The 14899-nt window shown below is 39.6% G+C and overlaps 1 protein-coding gene across 1 annotated transcript in view; it reads right to left on the reverse strand.

The window, feature by feature from the left end:
• Window positions 1-10546: 10546 nt before the first annotated feature.
• PLCH1 (phospholipase C, eta 1) overlaps window positions 10547-14899 on the reverse strand; it is a 54774-nt gene continuing 50421 nt past the window's right edge. The window contains exon 23 of the mRNA XM_009576917.1: window positions 10547-12660. Coding sequence (XP_009575212.1) covers window positions 10547-12660 — 2114 coding nt within the window. The remainder of the gene's footprint in view (window positions 12661-14899) is intronic.

Consider the following 14899-nt stretch of genomic DNA (forward strand, 5'->3'; position numbering starts at 1 on the left):
ACAGAAAGAGTGAGCATGGAGACCAGAGGCAAAGGAGACTGCTGAGGATTTCTCTGTCAAATAAAAACTATATTAATGAGTAAATCTTGTTTTATCTCATGAAAGCGCATATTGGCTTCAGGGAAATCCAGAGAGATGAATTCCTCCGCAACTTTCTCTCACACCGTTGTGGATGGGGAAGGATCCCACTGCAACAAAGGTCCCACGGCTCCAGTGTTCCCACAACTTGAACATGGGGTAAATCAATGCAGCAGCTTTAACTCTCGATCGCCTAATTTTACTTACATGGCCCTGAGACATTTTTGTCTTTGTCCTCTTTACCCCTTGAAGGATGCTGGCTGCCTTACCCCAAACTGCTCTCAGATTTGGTTTTTTATCCCATCAGCAGACTCCCTGTGTTCGCTTCAACCTTTCTAGCTGAGGACAAGATCTCTGGAGAACAGCAGACACTTTCTGGTAGCATTACATTTCTTCATTTGGTGAGATAACATGACAACAGGTTCTCTTCTGCTCATGCTTCATAAATACCCTCAAACAATGCGCACTTTGTGTGTGTGTGTGCGGGACTAAGTGAGCCAGCACTGCGACTACCAGCTCTGCACTCCAGCTTTAGAAAGCTAATGAGTGCTCAATTAAAAACCGTCACCTTATGCACCCTGCGCATACAGCCAGAGACTGAACAGTTGCCTCCAGAGAGACGCATCCAAATGGGCTGAACCTTTACCCGCTGACTACACAGATCAAAACAGAAAATTGTAATGATCATCTTCCAGGATTAGGAATGCAGCTGATTAATTCAAAAGCCTCATTTTATGCAAACGCTATGCATAACTAGGTTCTCACTCAAGGTATAGGAAAAAAATGGGAGTGCAGGTCAATATCACTACTATTTATTTAAATTAATTCAGAACAGCACATGCACCCTCACCCTTAAGAAGGCTAGGCATATATTTTAAATATTTAACATCTTAGTCCCAAGACAAAATAAATACAATACAGTAAATTAACATCTTCCTTACTCAGCATCACCTCTATTTGAAGATCAGATATGGCAGAGTACAAGAAACCTGAAACATGTTTTAAATCTAACTTCCATCTCTAGTGTTGGCCTTTTAAACAGCTTTAAATGGACTGACTCTGGGTAAGTAGTCAAGAAACAGAGTCCCATCCTAGCATATATCTGGGGAAACTCCATCAACTTCAGCAGTTACACCCCAGATCCACACTGACTTAAGGAACCCAAATTTAGCACTTGATTGTATTCCCTCGTTCCGCTGAACTCTGCCCTACAAGAGGATCCACTCGGATGCAACTAGATTTTCATTTTACAGGAAAAAAAAAAAAAAAAATCAGTAGTGCTGAAAATAAAAGTCAAATTAACATGACTTGCAGATACTCTACAACTCTATATTCTGTTTTGTCAGCAGTGTTAATTTTCAGCAGAACTTCTCCACTGAATTTAAAATTGTCACTTTAGACTAATACATCTTTAACTGAAATAAGATTTCGACTATAAATGTTTAAGGTGTGAAGCACGAAATTAAAAGAAAGAATCCACTTTAGAAAGCCTGTAAGTCAAATGAGTGCTTGAAAACTAAGCATGAATTAATCATCTGCTTCAAGACATCTGTTTCCCTTAACAATGTGCTTCCTTAAGACTATTATTCCTTAAAATGGGATAACATAAATACTGCTGACTTTACTGACAAATTTAAGTCTATATCCAGATGTACTTAAATTAACGATCCAACTAATGCCATTACAGAACATTGCATGAATCAGGAATAGAGCTTCAGGGAAATAACTGTCACACAAAGGCGATGGAGCAGATCTAATTCAGTGCTTTATCTCTAGCACTGGTCATAACAGGGAAACAACACAGTCCCATGCAATGAATATTTTGTCCAAGTTGGGCGGCTTTCCTCCCGAAACCTTCTGCTCTCTTGTACCACCGCACCATGCGAGTGGGAACCAGCGAGGTGCCCTCGACCGTCAGTGGTGCAGCCTCCAGGAAGCACGTCGCACTGCTCATGGAGTACAGAGATGTTCCAGACCCCTGCACTGACCCAGACCCAAAGTTTTGGGCTGTGAGACACCAGAGTTCCCACTCGTGGTGTTATTTTGTACACAACCATGTTCCCTGTGCACCGGGATTAGATCTTACTGTTTTGAATGTGAAGGAACTATTCCCATGTCATTATAAATTCTGAAACGGAAGTTCACATTGCTTTTAAATGCACCCACCAGGAAAAACAGGATTTATCTTTATTTGCAAGTGCTCACCAAAGCAACTTGCACAAATTTAGTCAATTCAGAATCTCAAACTCCCTTAGACCATTTTCACCACTCCTTACCTCTATGTCTTCGCTGTACACACATATATGTAAACCAAAGCAGCAGAGGCAGGCATTAAATCAATGTAACTCCACTTGCGAAAGAGGCTGACCGTACTCCTCAGGCTGGATCTGGACCCTAGAAATACTGTTAGGGCTACAGCAGTGATTAAGTCATACATAAAGACAAGTCTCTGCTGCAAAGGGTTTACATATTAAAAAAACAGCTGTACCTTAAGCAAGGGACTAATAAAGCCACTGCAATAACTACAGCTGCTCTCCCTCCCCTCCCTTCCATGACCCATTCTTATACATACAAACACATATTTGTACATCTGACATGAAAGTATTTGCGAACAGACAGCAAGAGAGGGCAAGGTAATTCAGCTGTAAGCTGTACCTGGACTGCAAATTCTCCTGTTTGGTCCACAGCTATACCAGATACTAAATTCACATATTAAAGAATGCATTTCAACTTCCATGGCTTTTTACAATTAAAAAAAAAAAAAAAAAAAAAAAAGGAAAGAAATCCATGCTCAACTAGGCCAGCGCAGGCACTGCCCATTTTCATTTACTTCTGTCTCAGTCAACCCGAGGGACTTTAAAAGATAATCTCTGACAGAAATTCAATTTATTTCTCCTTCTGCATCTCTAAGCAGATCTGTAATCAGTGTAATCACACTGTCTCATACGTGTGGACTGAGGGTCCTGAACATTGTTTTCCCTGTTGCAAATAGGAACAGCATTAAAATCTTATTAAAAAAAAAACTCCAAATGAGCATCGGTCCAAGAATAAAACTGACTCAACATGCTTCTCAGGGAAATTCTGTCTATTCTTTCTATGACTTTCACTCTTAAAAATGAAACGTTTTATTCTTTTACAACTTAATCTTATTTAAGATGAGAAAGGGAAACTAATGAAGAAAGCTCTCTGACCAAAACGTTTTAGGATACAAAGTATGTTTCTTACTAGAAGGATTTATGATCCTCTAAGCAGTAAAATTTGCATAGATGCCTGTTCAGAGTGAGATCAGAAAGAGAGACTCGAGGATGAAGTAGGTACATAAGCCCAGGGATCTGACATGCCATTTGAGCCCCTGGTCTGCCTCAAGCTAGGCTCTGGCACACAGCAGAGCCTGGGATGTAAGGATACCTCCTCGGCTGCTCCTGTGCCCCCCATGTGCCCTGCTTTCCCCCCCATAGCCCACGCCGTGCCCCAGAGCCATGGGGCACGCTGAGGGAAGCGGGTGCCCAGAAGTGCTGCAGCAAGCCTCAGTGCCCTGCGGCACCAGCTCTCGGTAATCACGGTGATGGACGTGGGCAGAAAGAGGCACACTAACGACCGGTCACCCTTCTGGCGGGGAGGGGAGGGGGCAACAAAACCAGCCTTGGGCTTGTTAGCATCCAAACAGCATCCACACGTCACCTCATGCTTGCCCCTCACAGCAGGAAACTTCGCAGCAGCTGATACAAGAACTGCAGTGAAGAAAACCTGAGGGTTTGTTGGGTTATGGTTTGGTTTTTTGGTTTTTTGTTTTTTTTTTGTTTTGTTTTGTTTGGGTTTGTTTTTTTGTTTTTTGTTTTTTGTTTTTTTTTTAAACTATCTTGGAAAAGCTGAGGCTTGTCCGGACAGCAGTAACCCCACCTCGAGCACTGGGCAGCTCTGCCATCCTCTCAGAGATGTCAGACTTTACAATACCGGATCTTGAAAACACAGAATTAAAATGTTACTCCTGAATGATAAGTGTGATTTTATCACCTCATCTGATCAACCGCATTGGTCACATCACACCACCTCAGCACTGCTCAAATGCAGCATGACTGGCCAAAATGAAACAAATGCTTTCAAAAATAATTGTTCACTGTATTTACTTCTGTTTCTCATGCGTTCTAATGCCTGAAGTGAATGCCTTCCCCGTCCCATTGCCCACACATAAATCACTCCTCTGGCTACTGCTTCACTTCTTGTTCGATACACCAGTGGTGAATCTGACTGGGCAATAAACACCTCCTCAGCCTGTTAGGATGAACAGAAGAAACAGAAAAACTTTCTAGCAGATCTTTTCAACTCTTTGCAGTGCATTTCTATCAGAACATAGGTTCCTCTGCCAAGAGTGAAGAATGTGAAATTGGATCCCTACACTAGGGGTATTTTGTGCTGCTCTTAAAAGCAGGGGCAGTAGATATTCCAGTAAACAATCACATAAAGGTAACTAGAGACCCTTTTTGTTTTTGAATTTAAAAAATATAATTTAAGTAATACCCCAATCTCATTTTTGCTGCTATTAACTGTTCTCTGCAGATTCTTGGACAGATTAATTTATGCATTCTTTCATAAACTAGAAAAGTAATTTAGGCCTGCTAACCCACAATGTGAACCACGAGCCTTTACTAGGCGAAAATAATTGCTTATTCTCCTCTTCTGATTTTTCCTGCTAGGCAATAAATGTATGCATTAGATGAGAAAGGGTGAAGACACCTTCAGCATTCATAACATATTCTTGCTTTTAAAAATACTTGGCAAGACCTACTAGAATAGTACAAATCATTAGTTAAGAAAACAAATTGTTTCTTCCAGCTAATTTATACCTACATGCAGTTAAGATGGAAGACAGCTTGAAAAGGAAGTTTTAGAGGAAAATAATCCATTTTCAATTGCTATTGAAGGCATAGGAAACAAAATACTACAGAAGTTAGGAATCTGTTGAAAAGCACTTTTTTTTTTTCCTTCTTTCAAGAGAAAGAATTTGAACTGAATAATACCTTTGTTTGGTTTTGTGTTCTTTTACTTCACGATCAAGCTTCTGAAATAAGAGTACGAAATAATCAAAAGAGTTACCATTTGCATCATTCTCGGCGCACTAGCTTTTCATTTTCATAAAGGTCATTCACTCTTTTGCAAAAGAGATAAATAATACCCCTTTCAGCAAATGCATGATCTTAACACAGTCAAAGTTTCCAACAGCACTTAGCCTTCACGCAATTTATTTATAGCTCTCTCCTTCACTGTGCAAAAGAAATCTTGGCCCTGACCATTTGATTGATTGATTAGGAATAGACATACACAAAAGCTCGTCATTATTTGTAAGAGTTCCCAGCAATCAATTATTCTGTTCGGAATTAGGGAAAATGACAGAAAAAATAGCAAATTAAAACATATTCAAATCAACAGGCACTTACATCCAAGAGTTTAAAAATAACTGGCTGAGGGACATGCCCCAATAGTTAATTTTTGAATTTTCAACTGTTCAGAAAGTTGCATAGGGCTGAAATAAAACTATTATGTACCAATATTTAAAAGAGTAAATGCAACAACAGAGATAACGCCTGCCTAAGAGACTGGTATAAAAATTGGGCAAAGTAATGAAAGCAATTTAAAAAAAAATTAAGGAAATATTTATTTAGAAAGAGTTAAAGGAGGTTAATGTAATTAATACCAAACAAAATGGGATTAAATAAATTAGATTTTCTGGACATCTTGTTTTTTATGAATTTTAACAGTTCAGTCCATACAGGTAAGAGTGATGATGATGATGTGTGTCTAGTCTTCCATAAAGCATTTAATCAGATGCTTCATGATATTTTCATCAAGAGACTTGAATGATACATGATCATTACGACACTTGCCAGAAGACCACAAAGCTGGTTAGCAGCCGGACGTCCAAATGGAGCTACAGACAGTGAGTGGTGAGCACTGAGCAAGAGCATTTGTATTGGAGTCCTGTAAGACTTAGACATTGGCCCTGTGCTGTATCAATGACCTGAAAAAAATTGCGTTCAATTGGTAATGATTAAGGTTTGCAGAAGACACAAAAATCTGAGGAATGTGAAATAATAAACAGCACATTTCTGAGCTGGACAGCAAGGTAAAATGGTAGTAAGGAAAAATACACACCTCAATAAATCTCAGAAGGAGAAAAATGCAAATTATAATTACAAAAGTAGATCTCCACCCTCTAAAGAATTAAACAAAAAAGTTGGGAGACATGATAGATACCCACTGAACAGATGCTTCAACTGCAATATTGCAGCCAAAAAAGATTAAATGCCCTTGCATTACAGATACAAACACAATCTGGTACAAATCATATTATCTCCATGCTTTCCACAACATAACTGCCCCTGACATGGTGCAACTGGTTTTGGTGCCTACAGTTCTTGTATGGTGCTGGAAACTTTATAACCTTCACAGGAGACCTCCAGGAATGAATAAAATATTTTAAAAAGAGAGACTTCAGGGGTTTGATCCATGTAGGATGTGAAAGAGAAGGCTGTGACTTCATGTTTATGAGAGAGGAACTTTTGTGGTAAGAGCCCTTTCAACTGAGCAGTCAGATAAAACAATTTCATGCTGGAAAGTGAAGCTAGACAAACATCAATCAGAAATATTTGGTTTTAAGCACTGAGAGTAATCAGCATTGGAATAAGTTGAAGTTTGCAACAGATTCTGCACCAAAAAAGCCTTCACTAGATAGATTTTCAAGAAGCTACAGCCTTGTTCATACACGGTTTAATTAATTTTGGGGAAGAACTAAAAAATGAATGGCCTTATGAATGTCTGAATTGTAGATTGCTGGTCTGTTCTATCCATATATCTAAAAATCCTGGCTCTATACAATGCTGCTTCTAATCTATGTACCAGATGCTCACAGAGATTTAAATACCGAGATGAGGTCAGAAAGTGCTTAGATTTCTTGATACAGTGTCCCTTCATTTTATTATCCAATACACAAGGCTACTGAAGCAAGCATTCTTAGTTTTCCAAAATTTTCCATTCCAACTGTTACTCAGCTTATAGATTATCAAATAAACAATGTCTTTAACTTTCTGTTCCATCTTTTGTCCTTGCCCTACGTTTCTACTATCTGTAAGTTTCAGATTCAGAAGCAATATGTATAGTTTTAAGCAAAGGATAAATTTTTGTTTATACATACTCTCATCTGGAAAAGAAACAGAAATTTAACTTGAGGTTTCAAGCATCTTTGACATCTGCTGATAGAACAGTTCCTAATTCTGTGAAGACCTTAACCAGATATGTAACAGTAAGCATAGGAATAGCCCCAATGGCTTTGGGGATTAGACATACTTTCTGACCTGGTATACAAAGAAAAACAGGACTGCGCTTGGACTGGACCTTATGCCAGCTGGCAGGAAAACAGAAGGGAGGTCAGTCCTGGGGAGTATTCTTCACCCGCCTATTCTGCAAGGGTAGTATGGACTCTGCTCTTCTGGATTTCAAGTTCTTCCTTCCAGAGTCTGAATGCTCTCCATTTCTAATAAATTAAGAGAGAGATGGTCAAATGGTTATCTTGTAAAGACACCTGGTGCACTTACTTTAATCCAAAATACTAAATTTAATCCAAATGTATTATATGTGCAAAATAATACCATTGACTTTTTAGTACTTTATGTTTACTACTAATCTTCCTTTCTTTTATAATTATGAACTTAAAAGCAAGAGATAATATCTCTGACTTTGGCTTAGATCCCTCTCCAATTCAAACATTTTATGCAGAACCCTTGCTTCCAATATTCAAAATACTTCAACACGTCATCAAGCTTCTCTGTGCAGACGTAGCTGGTAACACAGGTATCTTCATGCTCCTATACTCACCACTTGTGATTTCACACGATCTTCACGCATTGAAGACATTCATTTAAGGACCAAATCCATTTCTGAATATCACCTATCAAAATGAAAGTTCTGCAGACTGAAAACTTCTCTCTTACAATATCACCTTTGCAAACAGACATAAAAATAGTCTTTCTTACCAGTTTTCCATGTCCAGGCCCACAAACTGCCCTACAGATTACTCAAGAACAGAAATTAATGGCAGTTGACATAAGTACTCTTTGCCTTCTCACTTGTGCTAGATCACAAGACCTTTGAATATCTTCAATACTCTGACTCAAGTTCTTCAAGGCTCAGAGTATTGCAACACTGAAAAGTTAGAAGGTTTTGGCACACCCCAATGCTACACCACCAAAAAGAAACTTGTGCAAACAAAATATAATTTGAATCTCAGTGAGACAGAAAAAAACAACACTAAGCCCAGTGAGACAGGCAAAACTACTGAGCCAGGTCTTCCTTTGGCTGGAGTCTACACTGTAGAAATCCTGCCCTGTTTCACTATTCAAATTTAACTTTCACACAAAGAACTCTCCCCATCTGAATTAACTTCTAAAATTAAGAGGGAAGTATAACAGATTAAGTCGTGAGAGACCACTGTAATAATCTATTCTGACCTCCTGCACACATCATACAATTTTTCTAAATTACTTCCAATTAAAGCTAGAAATAACCTTCAAGTCAAGAGTAGTTTTTTCATCTCCTGTGATGGAGATCGTATCATTTGCTTAATTACAAGGCAGTTTTAATAGCAGTTATTTCTAAAGAATGTACAGGTTCTACTAATACAAATAAATGTGTCTGGATGCAGCATGTGAGCATCTGTAGCACGCAACATTCAGCAGAGCAGATCACAGCCTGCACACATCCACTCTTTCACTTGGAAACAGACTCTAAACTACCGCAGCAGATAACCTACAGGCAAATCGAGAGTTGAGACCATCTCTCTCTCAGGAACCACTGACGCAAGTTCCGACACTCCAAGGCACAGAGCTTCTGAACTTCCCTGAAGTTACAGATGGCTTCAATCGCACCTTCCACATAGTATCACAAGTACTGAGATACAAATTCAGGTCCAAAGCTTAAGGGATTAATCCACTATCTGGTTCTGTTCCTCCATGGAAAAATGTTTTTTATTTAGAAAAAGTGATCGAAACAACAGCCAGTTGCATCTGTTAGACCCTTAATGGAACAAAATGGGAATACGCAGGCAGTCAGACATACTCAATAAACATGGTTTCCTATCCAGAAAAGAGAAAGAGCTCAGCTGCGGATTTCTAGCTAAGAACCATTACCATCATGTGAAATGACAGAATTTTTTCCCTTTATAATACCTTACTGCAAGCTCATGACAAGACAGATGTTTGCAATCATTAACTACTGTTAGTTTAAGCATAATTGTATTTGCTACAGTTTCAGTGAACATGTAACCAAGTGCTTAAAAATCTATTTTAATGATGTTTTCAAGAATAATAATACTCTGCATTACAAAAGAAAGAGGTAAAAGGTACGTCTTTTACATATAAGAAAAAACTTACAGCAAAGGCAAAGAATATCTTAAAACCAACATAAAGCTATGTTGTTCCCCACAGGGAAGCTTCAGGTGTTTGAGATTACTCACTCAATTCACTTTCAGCATTCACAGAAAAAGATTAAGATGGACAGTCAAAATAGTTACTCTACCATGTCAGCTTTAAATATTCCACTGACTGTCAACAATTTAGCAATAAAATTACAAATACACAGAAAACAGATCTGCTACTGTACTGAAGCTACACACACAACCAATAGCAAAAATACATAACAAAATAGGCAGAAATTAAGTGTTTTCCACTCATAAATGCAGAATTACTCCCACGTTCCACTCTGCCCTGTGACCAAAAAGGAAGACAACTGTTACTATACTACATAGAGCGGGCAGAAGACAAATCTACACATTACTCACAAATTTGGACTAACCCTAATTCTACAAATTGTTTGCTGTAGAATCATAGTTCATACATAGAAACATGTAAAATTAATATTAACAATTAAGTACAAGTCAGAGTGAAAACAGTAATGCTAATGAAGAGTCTCATTCTGAGACTGCTGCTTGTTGGGCAGAGTAAGTCCTAGTTCAGCAGTCTAACCCCAAGGATGTTACCAATAACAGAAAGCACTATGCTTAGCAGAATTTGCACAAAAGGCCAAAAGTGATCACTAAAAATGTTTTTCCAAACAGCAGAATAGGACATCAGTAAAACAGAATACTGTTTGTATTCATTGCAATGTTAGGCTTTTGAGCACAGATGTGCTCGACTTAAAAATGACATGCATTACAAATACAAAATGCTACAAATGCTTACTGCATGCAAATAGTCCCCAGACTATTTCACTTTATAATTTCTAAATCAAAGTAATACATACATAAGGATGGAACATGGTTTCTATTTACATAAGCTTTGACAGAAAGGAGCGCATTAAATCATGATTGAATCACTAGCATGAAATTGCATTTCTAAATAATTTAAACCCTCAAAACAGTATTTCTTGCTAAAAATCCTTCATTTCAATGAAATAGTTTGTAAACATTGAAGATGTACATTTATACAATTTTCAGTCCCACCAGGAAATAAATTTCAGGCTTATCATCACTACTGGGTTCCAGCTGCAGAACAGAATCGTGTGAATACAACTGGTCGCTACAGCCGTAGTGCAAAGCAGCGCACGCGCCCTCCGGTATTCCTCGGCCCTCCATATCCTCCCCAGGGAAGCCATTCAGGTACCTGGCTATGTAGGAGCCTGTTGAATGCCTGTTGATAATGTGAGGAGGTGCTGAGGGCTTGTTCCGAAGGATGACCCCTGTTATGCTACTTGTGTTAGAAGATTTTTGCTTGCTGGCGGCCTCCTGCCTCTCCTTGGCACGGCTGGCTATGTTCCTCACTCTGCTCTGGCTTCTGGACGAGAGTTTTCTGACCAGCGCTTTTGGGCAGTCTTCATCTATCTGCCTGGAGTACAGCGTTTGACGGCTGTCCTCCTGGTCCAGGGACACCAGCTTCCTCAGCTGTTCTGTCAGAGCATCCGTAGAATGTGGTCTCATATTCTTCATAGCAGCAAGTTTCTTGTCTCTCATGCCTGATGAGATAAAGCTCCTACTTATGTATTGATACTTACTTTCAAAATTGCAGGAAATATCCTCTGATGTCAAGTCACCGAGACTCTTGGATTTGCAAGGGCTAGTCTGCTTGATGGCTGAAGGTGGTGGGAAAGCCAAAGCATTTTTGAGCACCGGTGAGTGTATGTTGAGCTGGGATCTCTCAGGGGTACACATTACATTTTTCTGCTTATCTGAATGATAATGATACAAAAAGCCAACATTTTCACATGTTGGAAAAGGGAGCTGACTCCCTGCAGTCCTGAAGTTATCCGAGCAGCCCAGGGCAGCAGCACAGAGCTCAGCAGTTGCGCTATTCCCAGAGGTCCTCTCATCACCATGCCCAGTGTCCTGCTTTTGCCTCAGTTTCAAAGGGGAAGCCAGCTGGCTCATGTCTTCCCTTTTGTACTCGCATGCAGTTACCAAGAGATCTTGAGAATCCCCATCTACTTCTACAAGACTGCTGCTTTCTGAATTTTCACCAGTGGGAAGGTCAACAAGTGTCTTCTCAAAGATGAGGCTATTGGAAGCAAAAGAACTGGCAGATTCCGGGGCTTCCCAGCTTGTTTCACATTTTCTTTTGGGATTTGCGTTTAGCAAAGAGAGAGGTGAAGGGCAAGGACAGCTAGGCAAGTTATTTTCTATACTGTTCAACTTTTTCTTGCAAACTAATTCACTGTGGGTCTTACATTCAGAAGTTGGTGTAAGAGTTGCCTCATGGATAATTGTGTACACAGAATACTCTGCAGTCTCAGGACTGGAGAATACGGTAGTATCTGGAGTTGAGAATAAAGGGGATTTGATGGATTTTGTGGTAGTAAAGTTGTGTTTACAGGGACTGTTAAGATCCGCAGTAAGCATGTGTGGGTGTGTAGCCATCACACTGAAGGTCTGGCTGCTAGCGCCATGGAGGCTTGAGACCGTGGTAAGATTAGTTTGCTCATCTGTGACATCAAGCTGTCCGATCAGAGCTGAGACAGTGCTATCCATCTCGCTCTCGTTTGCTAAAGAAACTTCATCTATAAGGCGAGAAATGTCACTGTCTTGCATGGTTAAAGTGGAGTGCAAATCAGGAACATCAGAGCAAACGGTAGAAGACATATCTGTCAAAGAAAGAGGTGCTGCAGTGCTTTTCTTGATGATGTCATATTTGTGATTTTCCATCTCTACTTTTTGAGAAAGGGAAGTCCCTACAACAGTTATTTTCTCCTCCTTAGGCCCTTTTGTGTCATCTTCCTTTTTATTGTCTGCACAGTTTTTGTCATTTGTTTTTTCTGTGGAAATTTCAGAATCAGAGCCCTGCATTAGAGGGACAGTTTCATCAGGAAGATTGTTTTCCTGATCGTCTATGAGGTGATTTGTTTCAGCTACACCACTTGCAAAAACTAAATTTTCAGGTTGCTCCTGTAGAGGTGGTAGTAAAGAGTCAACTGTGGTCACCTTCTGGTCATTCTCCTTCTTAAATTGAGATGCCAGATTTGAAGTATTTGCTGTTTTCTCAGAACATGTAAAAACAGATTCCTTCAAGTTTGTTTCCTTCTTATTTGTATTGTCATCACTGTTGGCTAAATTCAATAAGAAACATATTAGTTGCATACAATATTGTGTTCTGTTTATTAACAACTATCTTGTCCTTAGACAGACAAATGGAGAATGCAAAATTAGGTACAGTTGTGACAGAACTTAATTATGGGGTTGTGCAGGTTTAGTACAAATTATCTGTGTGATATGAATAAATGGAAAAATACAACTGCAGGCACTTCATTGAAACTTCCTTTGAATGTCTATTACATCAAGCACGTGATGTAATATTTGTTGCAAATAATGTTAATGAGGTACCATATCATAGCTTGCACATGGTATTACCTTCAGCTGTGTTCCTATTCAGATTTGTACTATAAAGAAGCATGACAATAAAGACAGAACAAAACAGCTCTGTTAAAAAACATAATACTCTGAAACAAAATGCATGCTTAAAAGAGCTGAGTAAAAAGCATCAAGTAGATGGACTCCAGACAGTGTTTTTTACACGTAGTTATTGTAAAATGTTACAATTTAAGGATTTAATTTTTGATCTTCTACCAGCATATTGCATTCGTAAGAGAGCAAGATTTTGAATTCTATGTAAAATATGCATTAGATATTTCCTCCAAATCTTCTCACTTGTCTTTATATGCCAAATCTGAGCTCCATGACTCACTCCTTTGGAGCTTTTAATTAAGCAGCGAAGTAAACTTATAGAAGTAAACTTGGCATAATATATACTGTTTCTAACATTCGCTAGAAATCAGGTACGCTAGGAAGAAACAAGAGAAGCCCTGATCATTCATTAACAGTGACTGAACCCCCACAGTACAGTAAGACGTATTTTTAACTAACATGGCATTAAAGGCTGATCTCCAAAATCCGAAAAGTTCCCCAAGCTTTCCAGTATTCCTACAAGGATGGAAGAGATGTACATTTCTTTGATTTGTTTTGGGTTTTTTGTTTGTTTGTTTCTATAAAGAACAGAGGAGAAAATGGACAGCACATTGTCTACTTGGCATAATTCCAATTGAGATAGTAGAGATATGTTCAGCCGTAGTATTTTAGCAAGAAAGATCTCTGTTGGACAGCCAGCCCTTTCCATTCTTCTCATCATTCTGCAATAACGAACACTTCATCTGACTAGTACTGAGGGTGAAGCCACTCCCAGTCTGAAATATTTGGGCTGAACTTACTTTCTGAGAATACCCAAGCCTATTCCTGTATGTGCATGAGGTTGCGTTGTACCTTTTCTTACCACGATTCAAGGTAAGTGCTTCCACAAAAAAAAAGGGCCCGAGTTGCTTTTCTTTATGTCCACCACTAAGCCATGGATGGCCTGCAGCACAGAGAAGGGAGAAGGTCCCTTGGGGACAGGAGAGGACTCCATCTGGAATTTCATCATCTTCATATCTCATTTCTTTATGTCTAAGGTGGCCAGTCCTCCTCCATAGGGGTTATGGAGCAAGGCCTACAGAAACTCCAGCGGACAGGATCCAGTCCTCTCATAGTTAGAAGGGGCAGGATTCATTCCCTGTGACAGCTTTTTAGGTCATCTCACCAGAGCCTATGTTTTCTGCAAAGGTTATTTTGCTATAGGTGAATACCGGTGACCTCCAAAAAGTGGGGAAGTTTCTTCTACAAGAATTTTGTGTCTTTGTCTGTAGCATCTTTAGGAAGAAATATCTAAGAAATTATTAAATTTGTTGCAAAGAATGACTGAGCTGTATCATCTTCCCAGGCTTACCTAGAGAATCTTTCAATTTAAAATATTTCAGAGTTAACTTCCTTTACTAGGAATGTCCTTTTTCCTGTCTGCAGTTTCTCCTCAGGGTCGTAGAAAAAGAATTGGCTTGATTTTGCTTGCTGTTTCTCCTAAGTAACTTCTTTTACAAGGCAACGTCCAGATTATCTGTTCCTTCAAAGCCACTACTATGGGCAAGTAGAACAAAGGTGGCTTAACAACACATTCTCATCTGTGCCTGGTAGTTCTCCTATTTTAGGGTGGCTCCTGTGGTTGGTGGAAGCGGCTGCTCCGCAGCTGAGAATATCCAGAGTAGAGCAGCCTTTCCGTCACCCCCCCGGCCAAGAGAGGTTCTCGGTGTGCTCTCTGCATCTTACCAAGGAAGACAGACAGTGCTTCTGGCTGTCCTGCGCCAGCTGAGGAAGAGCCCTGCGGGACTAACTGCAGAAACGCTGTGCTGTCAGAACTGACCAGAAGCTGAGGATCTGGCTAGCCCTGCAGCCTCACGGGGACAGCCTGCATGCGTGCACACGCTC

Source organism: Fulmarus glacialis, unplaced genomic scaffold, assembly GCF_000690835.1.
Source record: "Fulmarus glacialis isolate BGI_N327 unplaced genomic scaffold, ASM69083v1 scaffold2284, whole genome shotgun sequence".
Lineage (NCBI taxonomy): Eukaryota > Metazoa > Chordata > Aves > Procellariiformes > Procellariidae > Fulmarus > Fulmarus glacialis.